The sequence below is a fragment of the Dendropsophus ebraccatus genome, chromosome 6 (assembly GCF_027789765.1).
Source record: "Dendropsophus ebraccatus isolate aDenEbr1 chromosome 6, aDenEbr1.pat, whole genome shotgun sequence".
Classification (NCBI taxonomy): domain Eukaryota; kingdom Metazoa; phylum Chordata; class Amphibia; order Anura; family Hylidae; genus Dendropsophus; species Dendropsophus ebraccatus.
The window spans coordinates 152288397-152314654 of NC_091459.1; the positions used below are offsets into that span (position 1 = coordinate 152288397).

The 26258-nt window shown below is 51.3% G+C and overlaps 2 protein-coding genes across 2 annotated transcripts in view; one reads left to right on the forward strand and one right to left on the reverse strand.

The window, feature by feature from the left end:
• Positions 1 to 1650: 1650 nt before the first annotated feature.
• FNDC4 (fibronectin type III domain containing 4) overlaps positions 1651 to 26258 on the reverse strand; it is a 32277-nt gene continuing 7669 nt past the window's right edge. Inside the window, exons 2-6 of the mRNA XM_069974165.1 lie at positions 16769 to 16884; positions 8120 to 8324; positions 6215 to 6304; positions 5961 to 6091; positions 1651 to 4525 (exon numbers count right to left, since the gene is read on the reverse strand). Of these exons, the coding sequence (XP_069830266.1) occupies positions 4490 to 4525; positions 5961 to 6091; positions 6215 to 6304; positions 8120 to 8324; positions 16769 to 16884 (578 nt within the window). The 3' untranslated portion in view covers positions 1651 to 4489. The remainder of the gene's footprint in view (positions 4526 to 5960; positions 6092 to 6214; positions 6305 to 8119; positions 8325 to 16768; positions 16885 to 26258) is intronic.
• LOC138794593 (uncharacterized) lies at positions 10858 to 13662 on the forward strand (the record flags this gene model as incomplete). The annotated part of the gene is made up of 2 exons (XM_069973356.1): positions 10858 to 10908; positions 13603 to 13662. Coding segments are annotated over 2 exons (111 nt in total), but the record flags the coding sequence as incomplete, so codon positions are not given.

A 26258-nucleotide genomic window follows, 5' to 3' on the forward strand; every position in this document is an offset into this window, starting at 1 on the left:
AGGGCACATCCCTGACCCCACACTAACACCCATCGCAGGGTCACAGAGGGCACATCCCTGACCCCACACTAACACCCATCGCAGGGTCACAGAGGCGCATCCCTGACCCCACACTAACACCCATCGCAGGGTCACAGAGGGCACATCCCTGACCCCACACTAACACCCATCGCAGGGTCACAGAGGCGCATCCCTGACCCCACACTAACACCCATCGCAGGGTCACAGAGGGCACATCCCTGACCCCACACTAACACCCATCGCAGGGTCACAGAGGCGCATCCCTGACCCCACACTAACACCCATCGCAGGGTCACAGAGGGCACATCCCTGACCCCACACTAACACCCAACGCAGGGTCACAGAGGGCCCATCCCTGACCCCACACTAACACCCATCGCAGGGTCACAGAGGGCACATCCCTGACCCCACACTAACACCCATCGCAGGGTCACAGAGGCGCATCCCTGACCCCACACTAACACCCATCGCAGGGTCACAGAGGCGCATCCCTGACCCCACACTAACACCCATCACAGGGTTACAGAGGGCACATCCCTGACCCCACACTAACACCCATCGCAGGGTCACAGAGGCACATCCCTGACCCCACACTAACACCCATCGCAGGGTCACAGAGGGCACATCCCTGACACCACACTAACACCCATCGCAGGGTCACAGAGGGCACATCCCTGACCCCACACTAACACCCATCGCAGGGTCACAGAGGGCACATCCCTGACCCCACACTAACACCCATCGCAGGGTCACAGAGGCGCATCCCTGACCCCACACTAACACCCATCGCAGGGTCACAGAGGGCACATCCCTGACCCCACACTAACACCCATCGCAGGGTCACAGAGGGCACATCCCTGACCCCACACTAACACCCATCGCAGGGTCACAGAGGGCACATCCCTGACCCCACACTAACACCCATCGCAGGGTCACAGAGGCGCATCCCTGACCCCACACTAACACCCATCGCAGGGTCACAGAGGGCACATCCCTGACCCCACACTAACACCCATCGCAGGGTCACAGAGGGCACATATCTGACCCCACACTAACACCCATTGTAGGGTCACAGAGGGCACATCCCTGACCCCACACTAACACCCATCGCAGGGTCACAGAGGGCACATCCCTGACCCCACACTAACACCCATCGCAGGGTCACAGAGGCGCATCCCTGACCCCACACTAACACCCATCACAGGGTCACAGAGGGCACATCCCTGACCCCACACTAACACCCATCGCAGGGTCACAGAGGGCACATCCCTGACCCCACACTAACACCCATCGCAGGGTCACAGAGGCACATCCCTGACCCCACACTAACACCCATCGCAGGGTCACGGAGGGCTCATCCCTGACCCCACACTAACACCCATCGCAGGGTCACAGAGGCGCATCCCTGACCCCACACTAACACCCATCGCAGGGTCACAGAGGGCACATCCCTGACACCACACTAACACCCATCGCAGGGTCACAGAGGGCACATCCCTGACCCCACACTAACACCCATCGCAGGGTCACAGAGGCGCATCCCTGACCCCACACTAACACCCATCGCAGGGTCACAGAGGCGCATCCCTGACCCCACACTAACACCCATCGCAGGGTCACAGAGGGCACATCCCTGACCCCACACTAACACCCATCGCAGGGTCACAGAGGGCATCAGGCTCCCGGGTGTCTCGTGATCTAGTGAAGTGCTGATTGTGCCCCCCGCACCATCATAATGATTGGTCTCACAAGTAATACTGTGGGAACATTCTAGACTCACATACCTCAGATATTACCAAATGTAGCGTCAAATGGTAATTACATAAGGGAAATTGTCACTGGCTCTGGAGAAGGTTCCATATTGACTTGAGTACCAAGAAACATTCTAGAATCACACCACTCAGGTACCAGGAATGTTCTAGATTGACAGTTTAGCTATAAGGAAATGTACTAGACTCATACACCCAAATGTTTCAGGCACACAGTACTGGCAGCAGGAATTTAGCAGTGGGAAATAAGAACCCGGGTTCCAGATAACAGCTCAGTGTCACACAGTTCAGGGACCAGCAGCATTCTAGATTTATACAGTGAAGCTAAACATTCTAGATTGATATGGCCGGTACTGGAAAGTGTCCAGGTAGCAGAAACATTCAGCTCCCCAGTAAGGGTAAAGTTCCAGAAGAAACTGCACTGGAGGACAAACCACAGGGTGAAAGGACTTAAAATAAAAGGCACTGATAGGAGATTGAGCAGTAAAGCGGCAGGCGGCCGGGGACACGTCGATTGTGGGAATCCAGAAGTCACCACAATGTGGCCCGACAACTAAGTCACACAATACAGAAACCAAGAAGTGTCAGCAAGATATCCAGCAGAGGTGATTACACAAATACAGTGTAAGAAAGCTCAAGAATCATCGCCCCAATAAGTGAACCCCTAAAAGAGAATGACCTGCCCATCCCACCCACCATACTAAACCCAGAGGAAGATAACAGCTAAACCCATTCTCCGAGCCTAGCACAGACGGAAAACAAGGCTGTTTGTATTCTAATGACTCCACCTTCACACATGACCATCGTAGAGAACCCAGCGGGATAGCTGAATTGTTATAGTATAACCTAGAACAGTGGTATGACCATCATAGAGAACCTAGCAGGAGATAACTGCATTGTCATAGTATAACCTAGAACAGTGGTATTACCATCATAGAGTACTCTGGGAGATAACTACATTGTCATAGTATAACCTAGAACAGTGGTATGACCATCATAGAGTACCCAGTGGGATAGCTGCATTCTTATACTATAACCTAGAACAGTGGTCTAACCATCATAGAGAACCATGGGGGATAGCAGTACTATAATCAAGGACATTGATATGAACATCATAGGGAACCCTGGGAAGATAACTTCACTCTCATATTCTAACCTGTAACATTGATGTCTCCATCATAGAGTACCCAGGGAGATAAATCCACTCTCAAACTATAACCTAGAACAGTAACATGACTCCATCATAAATTACCCTGAGATAACTCCATTCTTATGCTATAACCTAGAACAGTGGTATGACCATCATAGAGTATCTCAGTAGATAACTCCACTCTTATGCTATAACCTAGAACAGTGGTATGACCATCATAGAGTATCTCAGTAGATAACTCCACTCTTATGCTATAACCTAGAACAGTGGTATGACCATCATAGAGTATCTCAGTAGATAACTCCACTCTTATGCTATAACCTAGAACAGTGGTATGACCATCATAGAGTATCTCAGTAGATAACTCCACTCTTATGCTATAACCTAGAACAGTGGTATGACCATCATAGAGTACCCCAGGAGATAACTCCACTCTTATGCTATAACCTAGAACAGTGGTATGACCATCATAGAGTACCCCAGGAGATAACTCCATTCTTATGCTATAACCTAGAACAGTGGTATGACCATCATAGAGTACCCCAGGAGATAACTCCACTCTTATGCTATAACCTAGAACAGTGGTATGACCATCATAGAGTATCTCAGTAGATAACTCCACTCTTATGCTATAACCTAGAACAGTGGTATGACCATCATAGAGTACCCCAGGAGATAACTCCACTCTTATGCTATAACCTAGAACAGTGGTATGACCATCATAGAGTATCTCAGTAGATAACTCCATTCTTATGCTATAACCTAGAACAGTGGTATGACCATCATAGAGTACCCCAGGAGATAACTCACTTGACTGTAACATGTAGTATTGGCACAGCTTCCCCCCCAATATCCTAGAACCCACAGTAATGGTATCATAACCCAGATGCGACTCTACCCTGATTATACATGACCTAGAACAATGACGTGACGTCTAGCACACTGTTACCAGGCGGAGATGACTCCACCATCACTATACTATAGCTTACAGTAATACCCCTTTGCATCATCATACTGCTAGCTTGAGTTAATGGTTCTTAACCTCATGTAATGGGATCCTTTGGGGCTGGGGGTGTAGTTATTAACCAACGGTCACCAAATCAGAAGTAGAAGTAGTCACCTATGGAGCGGCTTCATGGCATGGTATGCTACCTGGGACATGGTGAGCAGGTTAAGAACTATTACTGTACACGGATCCCCATCCATGGAGTTACTCTGAGCATTGTGTCTTTACAATGTCTCTGCATGTCTTCTGGTAGTTATGGAGATCCATCCATGCAGCAGCGTCTACATGCTTTTCTTCTATTGTTCATATGTAGTACGACCAACACGCAGGTCTGCACTGACCATCTTCTACACCAGGTGGACATCTCAAGGTCTTTAGGTCCCATGGCTGGCGAGATGTTACCTGCGTGTGGCAGAGGGGATGAGATGAGCCCTTGGGAAAGCTCCGCTGGTGGCAGAGTTCCATTGTATTGCTATAAAGAGTCTTCAGTCAGCAGCAAGCCCAGGATGCCATGTGAAGAACCAGGGCCAGGAGCGGGCAGCACTATACCTCAATGATATTGACGGATGGGGTCTTCTTCTGAAAAGATGAAAAACACTACATAAGTATCATCCACACAATAGCTCCAAGGAATAGAACCTCCATATTATCGCACAGAGGGCTCTCGAGTGAAGCCACATTGTGGTAAAATGTCTCATCTGTGGTTTTATCTACGAGGAGGCCTTCAAGACGTTGTACATGTGGAGGGAGGAGGATGTCGGGACACCCTAGGTTCCTCACACCAGCAGACGGGTTGACATGTTGGGAGTTATGGATGGCACAGGTGCCATGATGAAAGCACAGAGGATGAATTACGTATGTGGGCATCATTGGGTGTTTCTGTGTCTGAGGAGCAGTGTTCTTTCGGACCTTTATATACCTTGCATATTTCCCACCAGCCCTCTGCAGCCTCCATCTCTAAGTTTCAGTTGCCCCTAAACTAGTAGATGTAGGTACTAACTGCTATGAGGTCTCCACACACCGCAAATAGGATCCCACCTCTCAATATCTGTATACCCCACCTTCAGAAGTGTCACGGCTGTGGCGGTATCCCATGCTACGGGCCGCACCCGTTTCCCAAGTGTTCTGACCCCAAAAGACGCTGTAGCCCATGTGCAGGGGCTCGGCATGGCCATTCTTTTAGCCCCACAAAGCACCCTAAGTGCACGCGCCCCGCCTGTTCCTGTTTAACCTGATGCACACGCCGGCTCTCTGTGATTTAAAGGGACAGTACGTCCCTAATTGGTTTATGTGCTAACACCTCCCTATAAATTCCTGCCCTGCCCCTAGTGTTGCATGCTTCCCTTAGCGTGTGGTACCAGCCGCCCATGACTCCTGCCGCCTGTGGTTCCTGCCGCCTGTGGTTCCAGCCCCATGACTGCTGCCCTGGTTTTAGCTGTTTCACCCTGTCTGCCGCTGTTAGCAAGCCAAGCCAGAGGTAGCAGTGTGGGGGTCACCGGCCGCAGCAAATCCAACCCACCTTGGGGTGGGCAAGACCAGCGGCCCCTTAGACTCTGCTCAGTGGTGCAGCTTATGAAATTGCTAGCAGCGGTTCAGCAGATCCACAACTCCAGTTGTTACAGTGGTACTGTAGGGGGTTGAGGATGTTGGTACTGTTGTAGAGGGTTGAGGATGTTGGTACTGTTGTAGGGGGGTGAAGATGATGGTACTGTTGTAGGGGGGTGAAGATGATGGTACTGTTGTAGGGGGGTGAAGATGGTGGTACTGTTGTAGGGGGGGGGGAGATGGTGGTACTGTTGTAGGGGGGGGGGGAGATGGTGGTACTGTTGTAGGGGGGGGGGGGGGGAGATGGTGGTTCTGTTGTAGGGGGGGGGAGATGGTGGTACTGTTGTAGGGGGGGGGAGATGGTGGTACTGTTGTAGGGGGGGGAGATGGTGGTACTGTTGTAGGGGGGGGGGGGGAGATGGTGGTACTGTTGTAGGGACATGCAGGCTATCTAGACCAGTGTAGCCACCTTCCGCAGTAACCCCGTTGTCTGCCGCTCTGGGGTGCTCTGTTCTGATGAGGGTTTGGCCTTTTCCTTGTTGTTATTGGAATCATTGTCCTTGATGATGTCATACTGGCGGCAGAAGAGGGCGATCACCGCTGGGGATGAAATACAGTCAGCATTATACAACAAGTATATATCAGTATATAGGCAAGTATATATCAGTATATAGGCAAGTATATATCCGTGTACCACCCCCCTCTCCCCCATAAATACCTCACCTGCCCACATCAGCAGAACGGCCACAATTATTATAATTTCTCCTGTCTCCAGCTGCCGCTCCTTATCCACACCCTGCACAGTGATATCCCCTGTCCAGGCACAAAGAGCAGTATTACATACAAAGATTATGGGCAGCGGGTGGAGGAGGACAGCAGCATGGGCAGCAGGGTGGAGGAAGTCAGCAGCATGGGCAGCAGGGTGGGGAAGGTCAGCAGCATGGGCAGCAGGGTGGAGGAGGACAGCAGCATGGGCAGCAGGGTGGAGAAGGACAGCAGCATGGGCAGCGGGTGGAGGAGGACAGCAGCATGGGCAGCAGGGTGGAGGAGGACAGCAGCATGGGCAGCAGGGTGGAGGAGGACAGCAGGGTGGAGAAGGACAGCAGCATGGGCAGCAGGGTGGAGAAGGACAGCAGCATGGGCAGCAGGGTGGAGGAGGACAGCAGGGTGGAGAAGGACAGCAGCATGGGCAGCAGGGTGGGGGAGAACAGCAGCATGGGCAACAGGGTGGAGGAGGACAGCAGCATGGGCAGCAGGGTGGAGGAGGACAGCAGCATGGGCAGCAGGGTGGAGGAGGACAGCAGCATGGGCAGCAGGGTGGAGAAGGACAGCAGCATGGGCAGCAGGGTGGAGGAGGACAGCAGCATGGGCAGCAGGGTGGAGGAGGACAGCAGCATTAGCAGCAGGGTGGGGGAGGACAGCAGCATGGGCAACAGGGTGGAGGAGGACAGCAGCATGGGCAACAGGGTGGAGGAGGACAGCAGCATGGGCAGCAGGGTGGGGAGGACAGCAGCATGGGCAGCAGGGTGGGGGAGGACAGCAGCATGGGCAGCAGGGTGGAGGAGGACAGCAGCATGGGCAGCAGGGTGGAGGAGGACAGCAGCATGGGCAGCAGGGTGGAGGAGGACAGCAGCATGGGCAGCAGGGTGGAGGAGGACAGCAGCATGGGCAGCAGGGTGGAGGAGGACAGCAGCATGGGCAGCAGGGTGGAGGAGGACAGCAGCATGGGCAGCAGGGTGGAGGAGGACAGCAGCATGGGCAGCAGGGTGGAGGAGGACAGCAGCATGGGCAGCAGGGTGGAGGAGGACAGCAGCATGGGCAGCAGGGTGGAGGAGGACAGCAGCATGGGCAGCAGGGTGGAGGAAGTCAGCAGCATGGGCAGCAGGGTGGAGGAGGACAGCAGCATGGGCAGCAGGGTGGAGGAGGACAGCAGCATGGGCAGCAGGGTGGAGGAGGACAGCAGCATGGGCAGCAGGGTGGAGGAGGACAGCAGCATGGGCAGCAGGGTGGAGGAGGACAGCAGCATGGGCAGCAGGGTGGAGGAGGACAGCAGCATGGGCAGCAGGGTGGAGGAGGACAGCAGCATGGGCAGCAGGGTGGAGGAGGACAGCAGCATGGGCAGCAGGGTGGAGGAGGACAGCAGCATGGGCAGCAGGGTGGAGGAGGACAGCAGCATGGGCAGCAGGGTGGAGGAGGACAGCAGCATGGGCAGCAGGGTGGAGGAGGACAGCAGCATGGGCAGCAGGGTGGGGAAGGTCAGCAGCATGGGCAGCAGGGTGGGGGAGGACAGCAGCATGGGCAGCAGGGTGGAGGAGGACAGCAGCATGGGCAGCAGGGTGGAGGAGGACAGCAGCATGGGCAGCAGGGTGGGGAAGGTCAGCAGCATGGGCAGCAGGGTGGAGGAGGACAGCAGCATGGGCAGCAGGGTGGAGGAGGACAGCAGCATGGGCAGCAGGGTGGAGGAGGACAGCAGCATGGGCAGCAGGGTGGGGGAGGACAGCAGCATGGGCAGCAGGGTGGAGGAGGACAGCAGGGTGGAGGAGGACAGCAGCATGGGCAGCAGGGTGGGGAAGGTCAGCAGCATGGGCAGCAGGGTGGAGAAGGACAGCAGCAGGGTCCCATCCCCACCTTGGTTGGAGCTGTTGGAGGGCAGGCGGTCAGTCTCCTTTAGGGTCCTGAAGTGGATCCTCTTGCTGGCCTGGCTCTCGCTGTACAGGCCGATGGATTGCACCTGGATGATGTAGTCCGTATCCTCCTCCAGGTCCCACAGCACACAGGCCCGATTGGTCGTGTTCACCTCTCGTATGAATCTGTGGATCTGTCCATCCTGCCTCTAAAGAGAGCGAGAGCAGATGGGGGGTTAGTATGGGGACCCCAACAAGGAGAAAGATGTCACACCATCATCACTGTCTTCATCATCACTGCCACCATCATCATCATCAACACTGCCACCGTCATCATCATCATCATCAACACTGCCGCCACCATCATCAACACTGCCACCATCATCATCATCATCAACACTGCCGCCACCATCATCATCATCATCATCAACACTGCCGCCACCATCATCAACACTGCCACCATCATCATCATCATCAACACTGCCGCCACCATCATCATCATCAACACTGCCACCATCATCATCATCAACACTGCCACCATCATCATCATCATCATCATCACTGCCACCATCATCACTGTCTTCATCATCAACACTCCCACCATCATCATCATCAACACTGCCACCATCATCATCAACACTGCCACCATCATCATCATCAACACTGCCACCATCATCATCATCAACACTGCCACCATCATCATCATCAACACTGCCACCATCATCATCATCATCACTGCCACCATCATCACTGTCTTCATCATCAACACTCCCACCATCATCATCAACACTGCCACCATCATCATCATCATCAACACTGCCACCAATATCATCATCAACACTGCCACCATCATCATCATCAACACTGCCACCATCATCATCACTGTCACCATCATCAACACTGCCACCATCATCATCATCAACACTGCCACCATCATCATCATTAACACTGCCACCATCATCATCATCATCATCACTGCCACCATCATCACTGTCTTCATCATCAACACTCCCACCATCATCATCAACACTGCCACCATCATCATCATCAACACTGCCACCATCATCACTGTCTTCATCATCAACACTGCCACCATTATCATCATCAACACTGCCACCATCATCATCATCAACACTGCCACCATCATCATCAACACTGCCATCATCATCAACACTGCCACCATCATCATCATCATCAACACTGCCACCATCATCATCATCATCAACACTGCCACCATCATCATCATCAACACTGCCACCATCATCATCATCAACACTGCCACCACCATCATCATCATCACTGCCACCATCATCACTGTCTTCATCATCAACACTCCCACCATCATCATCAACACTGCCACCATCATCATCATCATCATCATCAACACTGCCACCAATATCATCATCAACACTGCCACCATCATCATCACTGTCACCATCATCATCATCATCAACACTGCCACCATCATCATCATCAACACTGCCACCATCATCATCATCAACACTGCCACCATCATCATCATCAACACTGCCACCATCATCATCATCAACACTGCCACCATCATCATCATCAACACTGCCACCATCATCATCATCATCAACACTGCCATCATCATCATCATCATCAACACTGCCACCATCATCATCATCAACACTGCCACCATCATCATCAACACTGCCACCATCATCATCATCATCAACACTGCCACCATCATCATCATCAACACTGCCACCATCATCATCATCAACACTGCCACCATCATCATCATCAACACTGCCACCATCATCATCATCAACACTGCCACCATCATCATCATCAACACTGCCACCATCATCATCATCAACACTGCCACCATCATCATCATCAACACTGCCACCATCATCATCATCATCATCACTGCCACCATCATCACTGTCTTCATCATCAACACTCCCACCATCATCATCAACACTGCCACCATCATCATCATCAACACTGCCACCACCATCATCAACACTGCCACCATCACTATCATCATCAACACTGCCACCACCATCATCATCATCAACACTGCCACCACCATCATCATCATCAACACTGCCACCATCATCATCATCACTGCCATCATCATCATCATCATCAACACTGCCACCATCATCATCATCAACACTGCCACCATCATCATCATCAACACTGCCACCACCACCATCTTCATCAACACTGCCACCATCATCATCATCAACACTGCCACCATCATCATCAACAACACTGCCACCATCATCATCAACACTGCCACCATCATCATCATCAACACTCCCACCATCATCATCATCAACACTGCCACCATCATCATCACTGTCACCATCATCATCATCAACACTGCCACCATCATCATCAACACTGTCACCATCATCATCATCAACACTGCCACCATCATCATCATCAACACTGTCACCATCATCATCATCAACACTGCCACCATCATCATCATCATCAACACTGCCACCATCATCATCATCATCAACACTGCCACCATCATCATCATCAACACTGCCACCATCATCATCATCATCATCATCACTGCCACCATCATCACTGTCTTCATCATCAACACTCCCACCATCATCATCAACACTGCCACCATCATCATCATCATCATCAACACTCCCACCATCATCACTGTCTTCATCATCAACACTGCCACCATCATCATCATCAACACTGCCACCATCATCATCATCATCAACACTGCCACCATCATCATCATCAACACTGCCATCATCATCATCATCAACACTGCCACCATCATCATCATCAACACTGCCATCATCATCATCATCAACACTGCCATCATCATCATCATCATCAACACTCCCACCATCATCATCAACACTGCCACCATCATCATCAACACTGCCACCATCATCATTATCATCAACACTGCCACCATCATCATCATCAACACTGCCACCATCATCATCATCACTGCCACCATCATCATCAACATCACTGCCACCATCATCATCAACACTGCCACCATCATCATCAACATCACTGCCACCATCATCATCAACACTGCCACCATCATCATCAACACTGCCACCATCATCATCAACAACACTGCCATCATCATCATCATCATCATCAACACTGCCACCATCATCATCAACACTGCCACCATCATCATCATCAACACTCCCACCATCATCATCATCAACACTGCCACCATCATCATCACTGTCACCATCATCATCATCAACACTGCCACCATCATCATCAACACTGTCACCATCATCATCATCAACACTGCCACCATCATCATCATCAACACTGTCACCATCATCATCATCAACACTGCCACCATCATCATCAACACTGCCACCATCATCATTATCATCAACACTGCCACCATCATCATCATCATCACTGTCACCATCATCATCATCAACACTGCCACCACCATCACTGTCTTCATCATCAACACTCCCACCATCATCATCAACACTGCCACCATCATCATCATCATCAACACTGCCACCATCATCATCATCAACACTGCCATCATCATCATCATCAACACTGCCATCATCATCATCATCAACACTGCCATCATCATCATCATCAACACTGCCACCATCATCATCAACACTGCCACCATCATCATCAACACTGCCACCATCATCATCATCAACACTGCCACCATCATCATCATCATCAACACTGCCACCATCATCATCATCAACACTGCCACCATCATCATCAACACTGCCACCATCATCATCAACACTGCCACCATCATCATCATCAACACTGCCACCATCATCATTATCATCAACACTGCCACCATCATCATCATCAACACTGCCACCATCATCATCATCAACACTGCCATCATCATCATCATCAACACTGCCACCATCATCATCATCATCAACACTGCCACCAATATCATCATCAACACTGCCACCATCATCATCATCATCAACACTGCCACCATCATCATCATCAGCACTGCCACCATCATCATCACTGTCACCATCATCATCATCAACACTGCCACCATCATCATCATCAACACTGCCACCACCATCATCATCATCAAGACTGCCACCATCATCATCATCAACACTGCCACCACCATCATCATCAACACTGCCACCATCATCATCATCAACACTGCCACCATCATCATCATCAACACTGCCATCATCATCATCATCATCATCAACACTGCCACCATCACTATCATCATCAACACTCCCACCATCATCATCATCATCATCATCATCAACACTGCCACCATCATCATCATCATCATCAACACTCCCACCATCATCATCATCATCATCAACACTGCCATCATCATCATCATCATCATCATCATCAACACTGCCACCATCATCATCATCAACACTGCCACCATCATCATCAACACTGCCACCATCATCATCATCATCAACACTGCCACCATCATCATCATCATCAACACTGGCATCATCATCATCAACACTGCCACCATCATCATCATCATCAACACTGGCATCATCATCATCATCATCAACACTGCCACCATCATCACTGTCTTCATCAACACTGCCACCATCATCATCATCAACACTGCCACCATCATCATCATCAACACTGCCACCATCATCATCATCAACACTGCCACCATCATCATCATCAACACTGCCACCATCATCATCATCAACACTGCCATCATCATCATCATCAACACTGCCACCATCATCATCATCAACACTGCCACCATCATCATCATCATCAACACTGCCATCATCATCATCATCAACACTGCCACCATCATCATCATCAACACTGCCACCATCATCATCATCATCAACACTGCCATCATCATCATCATCATCACTGCCACCATCATCATTATCAACACTGCCACCATCATCATCATCAACACTGCCACCATCATCATCATCAACACTGCCATCATCATCATCATCAACACTGCCACCATCATCATCATCATCAACACTGCCATCATCATCATCATCATCATCATCACTGCCACCATCATCATCATCAACACTGCCACCATCATCATCAACACTGCCACCATCATCATCAACACTGCCACCATCATCATCATCAACACTCCCACCATCATCATCATCAACACTGCCACCATCATCATCAACACTGCCACCATCATCATCATCATCATCAACACTGCCACCATCATCATCATCATCACTGCCACCATCATCATCATCAACACTCCCACCATCATCAACACTCCCACCATCATCATCATCAACACTCCCACCATCATCATCATCAACACTCCCACCATCATCATCATCAACACTCCCACCATCATCATCATCAACACTCCCACCATCATCAACACTCCCACCATCATCATCATCAACACTCCCACCATCATCATCATCAACACTGCCACCATCATCATCATCATCAACACTGCCACCATCATCATCATCATCATCATCAACACTCCCACCATCATCACAGTCATCATCATCATCACAGTCCTCATCATCATCACAGTCCTCATCATCATCACAGTCCTCATCATCATCACAGTCCTCATCATCATCACAGTCCTCATCATCATCATCATCACAGTCCTCCTCCTCCTCATCATCAGCACTACCATGGTCACCATCATCAGCGTTCAGCTCCAATCTCCCCCACCCCCGGTGACTGGTCTGGCCTGTGGTTCTGCTCACCCTGGACTCCCTGGTACATGAGTAGAATGGCAGAACTTCAGTAAAGACTGGCACAGGGGGGGTGGGGTCTGTAGAGAGCAGGTGATGGGGGGAGAGCAGGTGATGGGGGTCTGTAGAGAGCAGGTGATGGGAGGAGAGCAGGTGATGGGGGTCTGTAGAGAGCAGGTGGTGGGGAGGGGTCTGTAGAGAGCAGGTGATGGGGGTCTGTAGAGAGCAGGTGGTGGGGGGGGTCTGTAGAGAGCAGGTGGTGGGGGGGTCTGTAGAGAGCAGGTGGTGGAGGGGTCTGTAGAGAGCAGGTGGTGGGGGGGTCTGTAGAGAGCAGGTGATGGGGAGGGGTCTGTAGAGAGCAGGTGGTGGGGGGGTCTGTAGAGAGCAGGTGGTGGGGGGTCTGTAGAGAGCAGGTGATGGGGGGTCTGTAGAGAGCAGGTGATGGGGAGGGGTCTGTAGAGAGCAGGTGGTGGGGAGGGTTCTGTAGAGAGCAGGTGGTGGAGGGGTCTGTAGAGAGCAGGTGATGGGGAGGGGTCTGTAGAGAGCAGGTGATGGGGGGGTCTGTAGAGAGCAGGTGATGGGGGTCGGCAGTGAGGTCAGCAGGTGGTGGGGAGGGGTCTGTAGAGAGCAGGTGATGGGGGGGTCTGTAGTGAGCAGGTGGTGGGGGGTCTGTAGAGAGCAGGTGGTGGGGGTCTGTAGAGAGCAGGTGATGGGGGGGTCTGTAGAGAGAAGGTGGTGGTGGGGTCTGTAGAGAGCAGGTGGTGGGGGGGTCTGTAGAGAGCAGGTGATGGGGAGGGGTCTGTAGAGAGCAGGTGGTGGAGGGGTCTGTAGAGAGCAGGTGGTGGAGGGGTCTGTAGAGAGAAGGTGGTGGGGGGGTCTGTAGAGAGCAGGTGGTGGGGGGGTCTGTAGAGAGCAGGTGGTGGAGGGGTCTGTAGAGAGCAGGTGGTGGAGGGGTCTGTAGAGAGCAGGTGGTGGGGGGGTCTGTAGAGAGCAGGTGATGGGGAGGGGTCTGTAGAGAGCAGGTGATGGGGGTCGGCAGTGAGGTCAGCAGGTGGTGGGGAGGGGTCGGCAGTGAGGTCAGCAGGTGGTGGGGAGGGGTCTGTAGTGAGCAGGTGGTGGGGGGGTCTGTAGAGAGCAGGTGGTGGGGGTCTGTAGAGAGCAGGTGATGGGGAGGGGTCTGTAGAGAGCAGGTGGTGGGGAGGGGTCTGTAGAGAGCAGGTGGTGGGGAGGGGTCTGTAGAGAGCAGGTGGTGGGGAGGGGTCTGTAGAGAGCAGGTGGTGGGGAGGGGTCTGTAGAGAGCAGGTGGTGGGGAGGGGTCTGTAGAGAGCAGGTGGTGGGGAGGGGTCTGTAGAGAGCAGGTGGTGGGGAGGGGTCTGTAGAGAGAAGGTGGTGGGGAGGGGTCTGTAGAGAGAAGGTGATGGGGGGGGTCTGTAGAGAGCAGGTGGTGGGGGGGTCTGTAGAGAGCAGGTGGTGGGGAGGGGTCTGTAGAGAGAAGGTGGTGGGGGGGGGTCTGTAGAGAGCAGGTGGTGGGGGGTCTGTAGAGAGCAGGTGGTGGGGGGGTCTGTAGAGAGCAGGTGATGGGGAGGGGTCTGTAGAGAGCAGGTGATGGGGGGGTCTGTAGAGAGCAGGTGGTGGGGGGGTCTGTAGAGAGCAGGTGGTGGGGGGGTCTGTAGAGAGCAGGTGGTGGGGGGTCTGTAGAGAGCAGGTGATGGGGAGGGGTCTGTAGAGAGCAGGTGGTGGGGGGGGTCTGTAGAGAGCAGGTGGTGGGGAGGGGTCTGTAGAGAGCAGGTGATGGGGAGGGGTCTGTAGAGAGCAGGTGATGGGGGGGTCTGTAGAGAGCAGGTGATGGGGAGGGGTCTGTAGAGAGCAGGTGATGGGGGGGTCTGTAGAGAGCAGGTGGTGGGGGTCTGTAGAGAGCAGGTGGTGGGGGGGTCTGTAGACAGCAGGTGGTGGGGAGGGGTCTGTAGAGAGCAGGTGGTGGGGGGTCTGTAGAGAGCAGGTGATGGGGAGGGGTCTGTAGAGAGCAGGTGGTGGGGAGGGGTCTGTAGAGAGCAGGTGGTGGGGGGTCTGTAGAGAGAAGGTGGTGGGGAGGGGTCTGTAGAGAGCAGGTGGTGGGGAGGGGTCTGTAGAGAGCAGGTGGTGGGGAGGGGTCTGTAGAGAGCAGGTGGTGGGGGGGGTCTGTAGAGAGCAGGTGGTGGGGAGGTGTCTGTAGAGAGCAGGTGGTGGGGGGGTCTGTAGAGAGCAGGTGGTGGGGGGGTCTGTAGAGAGCAGGTGGTGGGGGGGGGTCTGTAGAGAGCAGGTGGTGGGGGGGTCTGTAGAGAGCAGGTGGTGGGGGGGTCTGTAGAGAGAAGGTGATGGGGGGGTCTGTAGAGAGCAGGTGGTGGGGGGGTCTGTAGAGAGCAGGTGGTGGGGAGGTGTCTGTAGAGAGCAGGTGGTGGGGGGGTCTGTAGAGAGCAGGTGGTGGGGGGGGTCTGTAGAGAGCAGGTGGTGGGGGGGGTCTGTAGAGAGCAGGTGATGGGGGTCTGTAGAGAGAAGGTGATGGGGGGGGTCTGTAGAGAGCAGGTGATGGGGGAGGGGGGTCTGTAGAGAGCAGGTGATGGGGGAGGGTCTGTAGAGAGCAGGTGGTGGGGGGGTCTGTAGAGAGCAGGTGGTGGGGGGGTCTGTAGAGAGCAGGTGGTGGGGGGGTCTGTAGAGAGCAGGTGGTGGGGGGTCTGTAGAGAGCAGGTGATGGGGGGTCTGTAGAGAGCAGGTGGTGGGGAGGTGTCTGTAGAGAGCAGGTGGTGGGGGGGTCTGTAGAGAGCAGGTGGTGGGGGGGTCTGTAGAGAGCAGGTGGTGGGGGTCGGCAGTGAGGCCAGCAGGTGGCGCCACCTTCCTGACGCTTCTCCACTCATGAAGCAGGAGGCTCAGGATGAGCTATAGGCCCCTCCATGGTGCAGAGTGCTGGAGAGACCACCTACCTGCTGAGAGATGGCGTATCCAATGATAATGTCGCCTTCGGGGACATCCCACGAGACAGTGGCGGAGTTGGCCTTCAGCTGTGTGACTGTCACATTGACAGGGGAGGGGGGGCGATCTGCAACACGAAAGAGACACCATGAAGAGCGCGGCCTCCGAGCGGTGACAGATGGGAGCAGGCGAGAGCGCAACACAAGGCGCCAAAACCCGGCAGGAGAGACAGCCATCTGTCCCCAGACTGAGACCGCAGCCTGCACAGAGAGACATCCCCAGATACAGAGACATCCTCATATATAGAGACATCCCCAGATAGACTGAGACCACAGCCAAGCCTGCACAGAGAGACATCCCCAGATACAGAGACATCCTCATATATAGAGACATCCCCAGATACAGAGACATCCTCATATATAGAGACATCCCCAGATACAGAGACATCCTTAGATATAGAGACATCCCCAGATAGACTGAGACCACAGCCAAGCCTGCACAGAGAGACATCCTCAGATATAGAGACATCCCCAGATACCAGGGTGGATAAAAATCAATGATTTTTTTAAAAAAATCAAAAAAATCGGATTTTTTTTATTTAAATCGGATTTTTTTGATTTAAATCGGATTTTTTTCAATAAACTGCTTTTTGAGGAAAATATTTTACCATCCAAAGGTTCTTCCATCATGAGATAAAGCTGAGTTGTTTAACTCAGTAGAATAAAGGCTGTATATGTTCTCAAATGTTACAACATGAACAGAGTTGAGAAAAAGACCTTAATCCTATTGTTCTACAAACCTATGAATACAGAATCATCCCCTTCAGTACCAAGTCCAAGAAGTTAGACAATATGTTTCTGATTGTTTGGACTATTTTTTTTTTTTTTTTTTTGTTTAGCCAAATTAGTTAACATGGATGTTTGTTTAAGCAAATAACGTATGCTGTAATGTTGTTATTGTTTCAGTTGAATAAATCCATTTAAATTGTTATTAAGTTCAGGATTATTTTTCTCCTTCCTAAGTACAACAGAACAGTGGTGTCCAAATATGAATGATTAACCCATTAAACTGGGGAGAAAAAAGTAATATAAAAAGTGATTCTAAAAATCTTCATCTACTTGCATGTTAAAGTAGCAAGAACTAGTTTAGGTAGAAACTTTGATTTAAATCACTGATTTAAATCAAGCCTTCCTGACTAGTGATTTAAATCGTGATTTAAATCAGTTTGATTTAAAACAAATCCACCCTGCCAGATACAGAGACATCCTTAGATATAGAGACATCCCCAGATACAGAGACATCCTCATATATAGAGACATCCCCAGATACAGAGACATCCTTACATATAGAGACATCCCCAGATACAGAGACATCCTTACATATAGAGACATCCCGAGACAGACTGAGACCACAGCCAAGCCTGCACAGAGAGACATCCCCAGATACAGAGACATCCTCAGATATAGAGACATCCCCAGATAGACTGAGACCACAGCCAAGCCTGCAGAGAGACATCCCCAGATACAGAGACATCCTCAGATATAGAGACATCCCGAGATAGACTGAGACCACAGCCAAGCCTGCACAGAGAGACATCCCCAGATACAGAGACATCCTCATATATAGAGACATCCCCAGATAGACTGAGACCACAGCCAAGCCTGCACAGAGAGACATCCCCAGATACAGAGACATCCTCATATATAGAGACATCCCCAGATACAAAGACATCCTTAGATAGAGACATCCCCAGATAGACTGAGACCACAGCCAAGCCTGCACAGAGAGACATCCCCAGATACAGAGACATCCTCAGATATAGAGACATCCCCAGATACAGAGACATCCTCAGATATAGAGACATCCCCAGATAGACTGAGACCACAGCCAAGCCTGCATAGAGAGACATCCCCAGATACAGAGACATCCTCAGATATAGAGACATCCCCAGATAGACTGAGACCACAGCCAAGCCTGCATAGAGAGACATCCCCAGATACAGAGACATCCTCATATATAGAGACATCCCCAGATACAAAGACATCCTTAGATAGAGACATCCCCAGATAGACTGAGACCACAGCCAAGCCTGCATATAGAGACATCCCCAGATACAGAGACATCCTCATATATAGAGACATCCCCAGATAGACTGAGACCACAGCCAAGCCTGCACAGAGAGACATCCCCAGATACAGAGACATCCTCATATATAGAGACATCCCCAGATACAGAGACATCCTCATATATAGAGACATCCCCAGATACAGAGACATCCTCATATATAGAGACATCCCCAGATAGACTGAGACCACAGCCAAGCCTGCACAGAGACATCCCCAGATACAGAGACATCCTCAGATATAGAGACATCCCGAGATAGACTGAGACCACAGCCAAGCCTGCACAGAGAGACATCCCCAGATACAGAGACATCCTCATATATAGAGACATCCCCAGATACAAAGACATCCTTAGATAGAGACATCCCCAGATAGACTGAGACCACAGCCAAGCCTGCACAGAGAGACATCCCCAGATACAGAGACATCCTCAGATATAGAGACATCCCCAGATACAGAGACATCCTCAGATATAGAGACATCCCCAGATAGACTGAGACCACAGCCAAGCCTGCATAGAGAGACATCCCCAGATACAGAGACATCCTCATATATAGAGACATCCCCAGATACAAAGACATCCTTAGATAGAGACATCCCCAGATAGACTGAGACCACAGCCAAGCCTGCATAGAGAGACATCCCCAGATACAGAGACATCCTCAGATATAGAGACATCCCCAGATAGACTGAGACCACAGCCAAGCCTGCATAGAGAGACATCCCCAGATACAGAGACATCCCCATATATAGAGACCCCCACACAGAGACACAGGGTTGGAAACAACTGATTCAGACTGAATCAGAGGGTCCTAAGGTCGGGTGTTAACCATATAGGGGACTGTGTCACATGATGCGTGGATGATGGGTGGATAATGCATGGATGATGGGTGGATAATGCATGGATGATGGGTGGATAATGCATGGATGATGGGTGGATGATGGGTGGTTAATGCATGGATGATGGATGGATGATAGATGGATGATGGGTGGATGATGGGTGGATGATGGGTGGATAATGCGTGGATGATGGGTGGATAATGCATGGATGATGGGTGGATAATGCATGGATGATGGGTGGATGATGGGTGGTTAATGCATGGATGATGGGTGGATAATGCATGGATGATGGGTGGATAATGCATGGATGATGGGTGGATGATGGGTGGATAATGCATGGATGATGGGTGGATGATGCGTGGATGATGGGTGGATGATGGGTGGATGATGGGCATCAGTGACCCGCTACAGACCAGCTGAGGTTTACACGTCCACCATTATCGTATATAACACATAATCACTGATCCTCTATGGGTTCCAGTCAACAGCCCCAAAACCACAGGGATCGGAACAGAGACATCCGAGGATAAAGGGGAGGTGGAGAGAGAAGAGACATCCGAGGATAAAGGGGAGGTGGAGAGAGAAGAGACATCCGAGGATAAAGGGGAGGTGGAGAGAGAAGAGACATCCGAGGATAAAGGTGAAATGGACAGAGAAGAGACATCCGAGGATAAACGGGAGGTGGACAGAGAAGAGACATCCGAGGATAAACGGGAGGTGGAGAGAGAAGAGACATCCGAGGATAAAGGGGAGGTGGAGAGAGAAGAGACATCCGAGGATAAAGGTGAAATGGACAGAGAAGAGACATCCGAGGATAAACGGGAGGTGGACAGAGAAGAGACATCTGAGGATAAACGGGAGGTGGACAGAGAAGAGACATCCGAGGATAAAGGTGAAATGGACAGAGAAGAGACATCCGAGGATAAACGGGAGGTGGACAGAGAAGAGACATCCGAGGATAAACGGGAGGTGGACAGAGAAGAGACATCCGAGGATAAAGGGGAGGTGGAGAGAGAAGAGACATCCGAGGATAAAGGGGAGGTGGAGAGAGAAGAGACATCCGAGGATAAAGGTGAAATGGACAGAGAAGAGACATCCGAGGATAAACGGGAGGTGGACAGAGAAGAGACATCTGAGGATAAACGGGAGGTGGACAGAGAAGAGACATCCGAGGATAAACGGGAGGTGGACAGAGAAGAGACATCCGAGGATAATGGTGAGGTGGACAGAGAAGAGACATCCGTGGATAAAGGGGAGGTGGAGAGAGAAGAGACATCCGAGGATAAACGGGAGGTGGACAGAGAAGAGACATCCGAGGATAAACGGGAGGTGGACAGAGAAGAGACATCCAAGGATAAAAGTGAGGTGGAGAGAGAAGAGACATCCGAGGATAAACGGGAGGTGGACAGAGAAGAGACATCCGAGGATAAAGGGGAGGTGGACAGAGAAGAGACATCCGAGGATAATGGTGAGGTGGACAGAGAAGAGACATCCGAGGATAAAGGTGAGGTGGACAGAGAAGAGACATCCAAGGATAAAAGTGAGGTGGACAGAGAAGAGACATCCAAGGATAAAAGTGAGGTGGACAGAGAAGAGACATCCGAGGATAAAGGTGAAATGGACAGAGAAGAGACATCCGAGGATAATGGTGAGGTGGACAGAGAAGAGACATCCGTGGATAAAGGGGAGGTGGAGAGAGAAGAGACATCCGAGGATAAACGGGAGGTGGACAGAGAAGAGACATCCGAGGATAAACGGGAGGTGGACAGAGAAGAGACATCCGAGGATAATGGTGAGGTGGACAGAGAAGAGACATCCGTGGATAAAGGGGAGGTGGAGAGAGAAGAGACATCCGAGGATAAACGGGAGGTGGACAGAGAAGAGACATCCGAGGATAAACGGGAGGTGGACAGAGAAGAGACATCCAAGGATAAAAGTGAGGTGGAGAGAGAAGAGACATCCGAGGATAAACGGGAGGTGGACAGAGAAGAGACATCCGAGGATAAAGGGGAGGTGGACAGAGAAGAGACATCCGAGGATAATGGTGAGGTGGACAGAGAAGAGACATCCGAGGATAAAGGTGAGGTGGACAGAGAAGAGACATCCAAGGATAAAAGTGAGGTGGACAGAGAAGAGACATCCAAGGATAAAAGTGAGGTGGACAGAGAAGAGACATCCGAGGATAAAGGTGAAATGGACAGAGAAGAGACATCCGAGGATAAAGGTGAAATGGACAGAGAAGAGACATCCGAGGATAAAGGTGAAATGGACAGAGAAGAGACATCCGAGGATAAACGGGAGGTGGACAGAGAAGAGACATCCAAGGATAAACGGGAGGTGGACAGAGAAGAGACATCCAAGGATAAACGGGAGAAGGACAGAGAAGAGACATCCGAGGATAAACGGGAGGTGGAGAAAGAAGAGACATCCGAGGATAAACGGGAGGTGGAGAAAGAAGAGACATCCGAGGATAAACGGGAGGTGGACAGAGAAGAGACATCCGAGGATAAACGGGAGAAGGACAGAGAAGAGACATCCAAGGATAAACGGGAGAAGGACAGAGAAGAGACATCCGAGGATAAACGGGAGATGGACAAAGAAGAGACATCCAAGGATAAATGGGAGATGGACAGAGAAGAGACATCCGAGGATAAACGGGAGGTGGAGAAAGAAGAGACATCCGAGGATAAACGGGAGATGGACAAAGAAGTGACATCCAAGGATAAATGGGAGGTGGACAGAAAAGAGACATCCGAGGATAAACGGGAGGTGGAGAAAGAAGAGACATCCGAGGATAAACGGGAGGTGGAGAAAGAAGAGACATCCGAGGATAAACGGGAGGTGGACAGAGAAGAGACATCCAAGGATAAATGGGAGGTGGACAGAGAAGAGACATCCGAGGATAAAAGTGAGGTGGACAGAGAAGAGACATCCGAGGATAAAGGTGAAATGGACAGAGAAGAGACATCCGAGGATAAACGGGAGGTGGAGAGAGAAGAGACATCCAAGGATAAACGGGAGGTGGAGAGAGAAGAGACATCCAAGGATAAACGGGAGGTGGAGAGAGAAGAGACATCCAAGGATAAACGGAAGGTGGAGAGAGAAGAGACATCTGAGGATAAACGGGAGAAGGACAGAGAAGAGACATCCAAGGATAAACGGGAGGTGGAGAGAGAAGAGACATCCAAGGATAAACGGGAAATGGACAAAGAAGTGACATCCGAGGATAAACGGGAGGTGGAGAAAGAAGAGACATCCGAGGATAAAGGTGAAATGGACAGAGAAGAGACATCCGAGGATAAACGGGAGGTGGACAGAGAAGAGACATCCAAGGATAAACGGGAGGTGGACAGAGAAGAGACATCCAAGGATAAAAGTGAGGTGGACAGAGAAGAGACATCCGGGGATAAACGGGAGGTGGAGAGAGAAGAGACATCCAAAGATAAAGGGGAGGTGGAGAGAGAAGAGACATCCAAGGATAAAGGGGAGGTGGAGAGAGAAGAGACATCCAAGGATAAACGGGAGGTGAAGAGAGAAGAGACATCCGAGGATAAACGGGAGGTGGACAGAGAAGAGACATCCAAGGATAAACGGGAGAAGGACAGAGAAGAGACATCCGAGGATAAACGGGAGGTGGAGAAAGAAGAGACATCCGAGGATAAACGGGAGGTGGAGAAAGAAGAGACATCCGAGGATAAACGGGAGAAGGACAGAGAAGAGACATCCGAGGATAAACGGGAGAAGGACAGAGAAGAGACATCCAAGGATAAACGGGAGAAGGACAGAGAAGAGACATCCGAGGATAAACGGGAGATGGACAAAGAAGAGACATCCAAGGATAAATGGGAGGTGGACAGAGAAGAGACATCCGAGGATAAACGGGAGGTGGAGAAAGAAGAGACATCCGAGGATAAACGGGAGATGGACAAAGAAGTGACATCCAAGGATAAATGGGAGGTGGACAGAAAAGAGACATCCGAGGATAAACGGGAGGTGGAGAAAGAAGAGACATCCGAGGATAAACGGGAGGTGGAGAAAGAAGAGACATCCGAGGATAAACGGGAGGGCGACAGAGAAGAGACATCCAAGGATAAATGGGAGGTGGACAGAGAAGAGACATCCGAGGATAAAAGTGAGGTGGACAGAGAAGAGACATCCGAGGATAAAGGTGAAATGGACAGAGAAGAGACATCCGAGGATAAACGGGAGGTGGAGAGAGAAGAGACATCCAAGGATAAACGGGAGGTGGAGAGAGAAGAGACATCCAAGGATAAACGGGAGGTGGAGAGAGAAGAGACATCCAAGGATAAACGGAAGGTGGAGAGAGAAGAGACATCTGAGGATAAACGGGAGAAGGACAGAGAAGAGACATCCAAGGATAAACGGGAGGTGGACAGAGAAGAGACATCCGAGGATAAACGGGAAATGGACAAAGAAGTGACATCCGAGGATAAACGGGAGGTGGAGAAAGAAGAGACATCCGAGGATAAACGGGAGGTGGACAGAGAAGAGACATCCGAGGATAAACGGGAGGTGGACAGAGAAGAGACATCCAAGGATAAATGGGAGGTGGACAGAGAAGAGACATCCGAGGATAAACGGGAGGTGGACAGAGAAGAGACATCCGAGGATAAAGGTGAAATGGACAGAGAAGAGACATCCGAGGATAAACGGGAGGTGGAGAGAGAAGAGACATCCGAGGATAAAGGTGAAATGGACAGAGAAGAGACATCCGAGGATAAACGGGAGATGGACAAAGAAGTGACATCCAAGGATAAACGGGAGGTGGAGAGAGAAGAGACATCCGAGGATAAACGGGAGATGGACAGAGAAGAGACATCCAAGGATAAACGGGAGATGGACAGAGAAGAGACATCCGAGGATAAACGGGAGGTGGACAGAGAAGAGACATCCGAGGATAAACGGGAGGTGGAGAAAGAAGAGACATCCAAGGATAAACGGGAGGTGGAGAGAGAAGAGACATCCGAGGATAAACGGGAGGTGGAGATAGAATAGACATCCGAGGATAAACGGGAGATGGACAGAGAAGAGACATCCAAGGATAAACATGAGATGGACAGAGAAGAGACTTCCGAGGATAAACGGGAGGTGGACAGAGAAGAGACATCCAAGGATAAAGGGGAGATGGACAGAGAAGAGACATCCAAGGATAAAGGGGAGATGGACAGAGAAGAGACATCCAAGGATAAATGGGAGGTGGACAGAGAAGAGACATCCAAGGATAAACGGGAGATGGACAGAGAAGAGACATCCAAGGATAAACGGGAGGTGGACAGAGAAGAGACATCCGTGGATAAAGTGAGGTGGACAGAGAAGAGACATCCGTGGATAAAGTGAGGTGGACAGAGAAGAGACATCCAAGGATAAACGGGAGTTGGACAGAAAAGAGACATCCAAGGATAAACGGGAGTTGGACAGAAAAGAGACATCCGAGGATAAACGGGAGGTGGACAGAGAAGAGACATCCGAGGATAAACGGGAGATGGATAGAGAAGAGACATCCAAGGATAAACGGGAGATGGACAGAGAAGAGACATCCGTGGAAAAAGTGGAGGTGGACAGAGAAGAGACATCCGGGGATAAACGGGAGAAGGACAGAGAAGAGACATCCGAGGATAAACGGGAGAAGGACAGAGAAGAGACATCCGAGGATAAACATGAGATGGAGAGAGAAGAGACATCCAAGGATAAACAGGAGAGAATATGCAGGGACAGATAGGATGGCCAGGTGGACCGAGAAGAGGCTTCTGAAGAGGAAAATGAGGGAAGATGCAGGAACAGAGAGGATGAGGTGTAGGGTGGACCGACATGAGGGACAGGAGGGGTCAGAGAGGATGAGGTGTAGGGTGGACCGACATGAGGGACAGGAGGGGTCAGAGAGGATGAGGTGTAGGGTGGACCGACATGAGGGACAGGAGGGGTCAGAGAGGATGAGGTGTAGGGTGGACCGACATGAGGGACAGGAGGGGTCAGAGAGGATGAGGTGTAGGGTGGACCGACATGAGGGACAGGAGGGGTCAGAGAGGATGAGGTGTAGGGTGGACCGACATGAGGGACAGGAGGGGTCAGAGAGGATGAGGTGTAGGGTGGACCGACATGAGGGACAGGAGGGGTCAGAGAGGATGAGGTGTAGGGTGGACCGACATGAGGGACAGGAGGGGTCAGAGAGGATGAGGTGTAGGGTGGACCGACATGAGGGACAGGAGGGGTCAGAGAGGATGAGGTGTAGGGTGGACCGACATGAGGGACAGGAGGGGTCAGAGAGGATGAGGTGTAGGGTGGACCGACATGAGGGACAGGAGGGGTCAGAGAGGATGAGGTGTAGGGTGGACCGACATGAGGGACAGGCGGGGTCAGAGAGGATGAGGTGTAGGGTGGACCGACATGAGGGACAGGAGGGGTCAGAGAGGATGAGGTGTAGGGTGGACCGACATGAGGGACAGGAGGGGTCAGAGAGGGATGAGGTGTAGGGTGGACCGACATGAGGGACAGGAGGGGTCAGAGAGGATGAGGTGTA